Source organism: Aptenodytes forsteri, unplaced genomic scaffold (genome assembly GCF_000699145.1).
Source record: "Aptenodytes forsteri isolate BGI_AS27 unplaced genomic scaffold, ASM69914v1 Scaffold333, whole genome shotgun sequence".
Taxonomy (NCBI): Eukaryota; Metazoa; Chordata; class Aves; order Sphenisciformes; family Spheniscidae; genus Aptenodytes; species Aptenodytes forsteri.
The window spans coordinates 1,727,428-1,735,208 of record NW_008794542.1 but is presented as its reverse complement, the minus strand read 5'-3'; the positions used below and the strand labels follow the sequence as shown (position 1 = coordinate 1,735,208).

The following is a 7,781-nucleotide window of genomic DNA, read 5'->3' as shown; positions in this document are numbered from 1 at the left end:
GCTCGGGCTCGGGCCCGCTCCGGCCGCCTGGCCGAGCCCGGGGCCGCCTTTCGGAGCCAGCCCGGCCGTTATCCGGCCTGGCCCGGCTCCCCCCTCTCCAGCCCCCAGGGTTACGCTGCCTTATCGAGCTAGGGAACGTCAGGTCGTTAAATCAAAGTGTTAAAAAGCTTTCCGTCCTAGGTGACGTTGAATTTCTGGGTTTGAAAGAAGGGGGGTGCCTTTGACATCTACTTACAGATGCACGTGTGAGTATGGTGTTGCACTGGCTTACGGAAACAACTGCATTTCAGGGGCATCTACTAAACTACTTTTTCCTCTTTTATGCGGCTAAACACAAACTCCGGTTAAAGTCTTTGTATGCCTGTACGATATTGATGCTGATCAACACCCTTTTTGGCATGTCTCCTTTTCGCACATCTTAAAATCTAGCATGACGTGGCAGGCGCTCACAGGTAAAGGACTACGGTTATCTTCAGACTTTGTGCAAACAAGTGCAGTTTCGTAGGGTTATGTGGAATTTCTGCAGGGGTGAACTCAGGGAAGGTCCTGCTGAGATCTTACTCCAGTGAGTGAAAGAATGGTTTCTTGTCATTTCTGTAATATTACACTACTGGAAATTTTCACTTTCCTACCACTTGTTGTGATTGCCTCCCGCAGTGATTTTTATCCCACGTCTGATGGGATGACTTGGGTTAACTCCTTCAGATTCAGCAGGTTTTAAGAAAAAGATCAAGACAAAAACTTCTACAGCTTTTGCGGCTAAGCTGCCCCACACAACAAAGCCTCTGTGTCCTCCTTGTTGAACTCTGCCTAGTTTATGGTAACATTTTGAATCCAGCATAGCTGGCCTCTTTACTGTGCTGGGAAACTTTTATATTTAAATCTGATAATCACACTCATTGTGTAATCCTTTCATCCTCGCTCCCTGTAGTCGGAGATTATGCACAATTAACTCTGCCTTGTCTGAGATCATGGAGAGGGAAGAGCTAGGGTTCCTCACCGAGTAGGAACATTTAGATAATACACATGCTATGCAGTGCACTGGGGAGCACTGGGTAGAGGCAACCAAGTGGTAACACAGTGGTACCACAATGCTTTGTAGTGTCTACCTGGTAGACTTGTGCATTTTGTGATAACCACATGGCATTACTTTCATAATATATTACCATCTTCCTCATGACACAGCCCCCATATCACAAGGATTAAGCTGTTTACCAGTACTCCTTATTGCGAGATAAAAAATATGTAAGAAATATGAATGATAACCATCAAGTAGAAGAGGTTTAGAATAATTTGTGGTTGCTGCTATGTGCTTTTAATGCTTTTAGAGGTATCTATAACCAAAGAATTATGTAGGAAACATAAAAGAACAGTATCTTTGTCAAGTCAAGCTCTGAAAGTTATTCAAATTAGTATTAAAATTAAGGTTCTCTCATCAACTTTTATATCCGTATTTGTGTACGTGTGTTATTACATGATATGGTGGTAACTTTTCCAATGGACATCAGCCTCCTATTGCTATTTCTTTCTTAACCCCTTCATTACACAGCATTTTTACAATACCCATTTTATAGAATGGGGAACAAGACAGAGAGGAAGGCTGTCACTCGGAAGAGACTACCTATTGTAGAAAGCCTAGATACTGACATTGTGGAGTGTTTTGCATTTTTATAGCATTTTATTTGTTCAAAGTGTATATCTTGGTGCTTACACATGTGTTTATGAGTGTTCAGTATCACTGCACATCTGGCTTCCAGTGTTTCTTGTCAGACACAAGATGATAAAAAGTACTTGGTTGTTCTTGTGGAAAGTGACAAGTTCAGAAAGACTTAGGAACACTAAATAAATCTAGTTATCTAGAGTTACCCAGCTGCTAGCCATGATATCCAGCTTTCTCATCCAAAAGTTCCCTCATTCAGTTATGTCTTCCAGCTTCTGCCTTAAATAAAGTCAAGGTCTTGGGGTAAATAGTCTCCTCTATGCACAGTTGTGTTCCACTTGAAACCCTTAGAGCTCTTTTGTGCCTTTAAGGAGGCAGGGATCTGGGGGAAAAATAGCATTTGATCACATAGTTAAATCCAAAATCCTCATCTATAGGAACAAGGAAGTAGTATAGGTAAACTTAGTTCTGACTTTTCCTAATATTTACACCTTCACAGGTTTTGCTGGCTGGATATTTCTTCAGTGTAGCTCTCAAGGAGTGTCAACATATCCTTAAGAAATAAAAAGCAAAATAGTTTATCATTAGGGACTTTTAGTGATCCCCCTATTGGATCGTGGGCAAGGTCTTGTCCTCCAGGTGAATGACACATAATTCCGGTAATTAGAAATGTACTAATGACTTGGCCGAAGCTTTTAAATATTTTGAGAATCACAGTGAAAAAGCCATCAATCTAAGGTCGATATCCAAGATAAATTTCAGTTCAATTTGTTTAAGCTTAGCAAAGTTAGAAGTCACCCAAAACAGATCTTCTCAATCTAAGCAATCTTAACAACCAGCTTCCCTAGTTGTTAATTGTCCCTAAGTGACAATTCTGAATATTTTAGACGGATCCGGGGACGTGGCAGAAGTGCCGTGCTGGTGGCTGGCCCTCTGAGCTGAGTAATCCTCAGTATCCTTGGCAGTGCATCAAGCCGGACGCTGACTGCAGAGCAGAAAGAAAGAAGCTGTTTGAAGCCTTAGAGACAAGAACTTCAGCATGGAGGATAATCCGGTGTAGGTCCAAGCACACACTCTCAAAATATAACGTACATAGCTATAGAGAGCAAAGAAGGAGCAAATGCTGCCTGCTGGTCTTGCTGCTCAGATTTGTAAGTCCGTCTTCAGGACAGGAACATTTCTGTAATAAGCTCCTACACATTTTATGAACATGAATTCATTCTCAGGAAACCACTGTGAGCTGCCTTAGTTGTTACTCTGCTCTTCAGGTACCTGCATAAGAGGTAGCAAAACTAGCTAACTTTAAAAAGATACAGAAACATCAGGCTGTGCCAGCACAAGTGAACAACAATACGATGAATAAATGCCAGTACATTTTAGTATATATTCTTTAGGCCTGGTCCTAGGAGCATGTGTAAATAGCGTGACGTGTAAGTCAGTATCTTAGACCGGATTCCACTTGCGGAAGGGCCGAAGGATACGCCCTGTAAATACAGTTTGTTTGTAGACGCATATGTAACTTTGAGAACTTGATGTAGGGGAGTTGTTACCATTAAAACCTTGATGGTAGCTCTTCGGTAATACACATCTACTTGCTGTGTGAAAGAATCCTGGTATTTTGGAGTTCGAGTATGGTATATAAACCTTCCGCTTGTGCAGTGTTCTGTTATTGCTGTGAGTATATTAGTAATCACGTAAACTTAGATTCTCTGGTTAACGTGTTTTGTGTTTTGGGTTTTTTTCCAGAATTTTGTGCCATCCTTTGGAAAGGAGACAGTACGGACAACAGCCGTTACTCCACAGTTTGAACAAAACATGGATTACGTGGACTTTATTCATTTAAACATTTTAGAAAAGAAAGTTCTTAACAATTCTGAGGTTTCAGTTCAGTATTTATGTTCTAAGCCTTGTATCGTCAACTTGGAAGCAGTAGCTTCCTCCGAATTCAGGACTGGTGTACCAGTGTATAGAAGGAGATGGAAGGATGAGAAAAACCTTCACATTAGCAGAACTCGACACGTACATTTGAAATTTCCGAGCATCATGGTTTACAGAGATGATTATATCATCAGAAACTCAGTAATAGTGCACAGTGTGATATTATATGCATGGATTAGTCACAAATCAGTTAGCAGCTATGATGTTGAGCAGAATGAAGACTACCAGAATGCAGTTGCTAAGAATTACACTTTTTTAGAAGCAGTTCCACCTTTTGAACGCCCATTTAAGGACCACAAAGTTTGTCTTCAGTGGGGTGCTGACTATTTGTGGATGCTCCAGGCCAACAGGATACCTCAGTGCCCTCATGAAAGTGGTAGGTGTAATGTTACTTTTTTCTCCAAGGAAACTAAGGAGACCCAAATAACATCTTTGATAAGCTGTTAAAAAATGCATACCTGTAGTAAATAGTAAATGTTATGTAGAATGATTTACTTGGCAAAGAGTAAATCAGAAACTTATTTTTAAGTCTTTATAGTGCAATAGACTTTATAGTACTTCTTTTTTTTTGCCCAAAACCATTATGGACAACCACTTTTGCTTTAAAAATTAATAGTTTTAAATTAAAAAAAAGTGTCTTGCCAACTGTAGAAATTACTGAAACGCACAACTCTGCTTTCTAGATTTTCTCAGAGTTCTGATTTTTTTTTCTGTCTGCCAATCTGTAGCTTTACACCTGCTGACAATTCTTTTTGGCCTCAATATATATTCAAAGCAGAACCTAAAAGGAAAAAGGTTATTTGCTTCTAAATGGTTCTCTCCTAGAAAATCCCATAATGGTATTTGTGTCATTTATTTTCACTGCATTGGCATGTAAATTCTCTGAAGACGAACAGGGAAGCAATGATGTTGCTGCCTTCAGGGGCTTTCTAAAATACTTGTTGGAGACAGCATGTGATCTCTAACAACAGTGTGAAACATCTTATGTAATATCTAATTATATTATAGATGAAAACACTATTTCAAGAAATAGGAGGAAATAACATTTTATTTAAATTTATTTTTTAAAATAAGCTTGTAACAAATTGCTTGGGGTTTGTTTGGGTTGGTTTGCTTCTAAATGGTTCTCTCCTAGAAAATCCCATAATGGTATTTGTGTCATTTATTTTCACTGCATTGGCATGTAAATTCTCTGAAGACGAACAGGGAAGCAATGATGTTGCTGCCTTCAGGGGCTTTCTAAAATACTTGTTGGAGACAGCATGTGATCTCTAACAACAGTGTGAAACATCTTATGTATTATCTAATTATATTATAGATGAAAACACTATAACAAGAAATAGGAGGAAATAACATTTTATTTAAATTTATTTTTTAAAATAAGCTTGTAACAAATTGCTTGGGGTTTGGTTTTTTGGGTTGGGTTTTTTTGTTGTTGTTTTTGGTTTTTTTCCTAGGAAAGCTGATGATATGTCATGGCCTTGAAGATCTTTTTCCTGTTTCTTAGCAGGGGCAGCTTTATCAGATTTATTACAGGATTAAGCATATCAGTTAAGAACAGAATTGGTATCTATCCATACATGGAGTATAAACTGGAGAGCTGAAAATGGGAAGCAAGTCCAAGAGCTGTGGAGTAATGTCACGTAGGCGTAACCAAAGATAGGATGCGATTTAAGCAAATAATATAAATGAAGATTTCTTCCTTTAAGTAACTGGTTCTTTAAGTATCTTAGATTTACATGAGTCTGTTCTTTCCCTGCTTCTAATACCAGCTGGAAATGGACTCCATTTCACTTTCCGTGGGTTATTTGGTCCAAGACTGTAATTAATTAAATGTTAATAATTTAATTTATGTAATTTAATAATGTAATTTAATAACAACAAGTGAACTTGTGTTTAAGGACTTACTGAAGGTTTGTGTTAATTTTTAATCTGTTGTGTGATTCAAATATTTGACTATATGAATGTGAGCTGATGAATTAGTTATCAATGCTTGTTGTCTGGCAGATTAAGAAAGATTGTATTTTGCAGATGGCGTCCAGATTCTCAACTTTATATATGCTTCCAGTGGGGAGAAAACAGGAATCGTGAAGAAATTTGAACAATTTGAAAACAGAGAACTTGAGACAGTCAGACAACATCAGATTGATTATCCCATGTAAGTATAGGCAAATAATTGAAGTGGGCTGTAATTGATTATTGAAGGCTATAGAATGTACTTAAACACTTAGGCTATACCACAAATTAAAGGAATACTGCCTACTAATTTGAGAAAAGACTCAAAAGGAAACTAGTTATCAATTCCTTCTGTTCTCTGATTTCAGTTTTGGACAGGATTAAGCTGAGCCTCAGAAAGATACTTACAGTACGTGTTAGTGCAGTGCTGTGTAAGAGATACCAATAGTAGGTGTAACTGAGCTGGTTAGGTACAGTTAGGAGGGTGAGTTAGCTGTTACATGCTGTCACGATCAGACTGCCGTCTCATGACTAGTTAGCCTGGGGTTTTCTGCATTACAAAGAGATCTTCATTTCAAACATCATTTGCAGACCAAGTGCAGAGTAGGGTTTCTTGCAAGGGCAAGCAGTGTGGAGCAGCTTTTTCACTATGAATTCACACTCTAGTTTATTTTGCAGCTGACGAGCCCCTAGTGATAGAGTCCCCTGCCTAGATAAGTCTTCCAGCTTGAGCTTACACTATTTCCTTCCATCATCCCTGTGTAAACTCTCCTAGTTGGACAGGAGTAAAACCCCTTAGCCCCTGCACGCTGTTCAGTTACAGAGGAATCACTCTGGGAAGATGATCTTTCTCTACTCTTCTCCTCCTTCCCAAAACTGTCACAACTCTTCAGTCATATTTTGCAACTTCAGAGGAAAAAGTATATCTAGAGATATATAAATATATCTCCCTTCCACCAGATGCTGTTACCCTGGCAACATTATTACAGAAATAGGAAATGATCGCAGGAACTGGAACTTGCCTGCTGGTTGGTGTTTGGCCTGTGACCACAAGAAGAGTGCCAAAGAAGACTTGCCAGATAGGGCAGGTTGCATACAAATTACTAGCCCTGAAACTATATCTCAGAAGTCATAAGTACAGAGCAATTTTTAGCTCCTGGCTTCTTCAGGATGGGTGACAGCCTGCTTTGCACAGCCTGCTGCCCTTTGCTCACCAGCACAGTTGCATTCTGCTTCTGGCACTGAGAACCAGAGCTCAAGCTCTGGTTGAGAATGTATGGCATGATTTTGTGCAGCTCTTTACCTGCTCCACACAGTTCCACCCTCTCTTGCCTTCGGGTGGTGTCTCCAGTGTTAACATAAAGCGTTGCCTGTGTGTTGCGGTAGCTGTTAAGACGAGGAAGAGAGTTTTCCTTCAGCTCTCTGTATGTGAACAGTGGTTCCCCGCTGCACCAAAAGGCCAACAGAAGCAGGTAGATCTAAATGAAGTTACTTGTTTGACTTCAGTCAGGGATTTGTAAAGAAAGAGGACTGGAGATAGACAACTGTCATTTGAGGTAGCTACCAGTGGACAGCCTGCAGCAAGGATAGGCTGGGACTGTAAGGAACTACTCACACTGTATGACATTCTGCAGCAATGGGGGATGTGAAATGAGTCAGCATTGTCCCAACTGTCCTAAGAAATTTGTCCAGAACAGTTGTGTGCTCAGACTGGCAATCAAGGATTAAATGGAGACTGCAGCATTTAAGTTTGCTGTATTGCCAGAGATGAAAGATGAAAAGAGCGATATATAAGCATAAGCAGTACTTCTGGAAGCACAGTGTTTGCCTGCAGGTCATAACAATCAATGTACAAGTGACTGTGATTTACAAACCCTTCTACCTCACCCATGTACCATCTCTGGAGGATATGGTGTTATTAGCTATTGAAGGTGTAGACTCTATTGGGAAAAACTTCACTACCTTTGCATTTTTTTTTTTAAGCAGGAGAGCAGGTGTTAGGCTTTCAGACCTACATTGGTTTCGTTTAGGAAAAGATACAAGGTACTCTATGTTCAGCAACTTTTTGAGAGAGAAGCAAGGCAAGCTGACCCAATTCTAAAGTATTAAAAACAAATACTGACTTTTTTTCTTAATTATAGAAATACAAAAAATGAATAATATCTTTTTCTAAAAGTCACTAAGAAAAGAGAACTTTATCAGAGATGATGATAATTGTAATGCTTTG

General features: G+C 39.4%; 1 protein-coding gene across 1 annotated transcript in view; it reads left to right on the top strand.

The window, feature by feature from the left end:
* Positions 1 to 365: 365 nt before the first annotated feature.
* Positions 366 to 7,781, top strand: part of SEL1L3 (SEL1L family member 3) — a 37,984-nt gene continuing 30,568 nt past the window's right edge. The window contains exons 1-3 of the mRNA XM_009272296.2: positions 366 to 452; positions 3,407 to 3,974; positions 5,630 to 5,756. Coding sequence (XP_009270571.1) covers positions 3,476 to 3,974; positions 5,630 to 5,756 — 626 coding nt within the window. The 5' untranslated portion in view covers positions 366 to 452; positions 3,407 to 3,475. The remainder of the gene's footprint in view (positions 453 to 3,406; positions 3,975 to 5,629; positions 5,757 to 7,781) is intronic.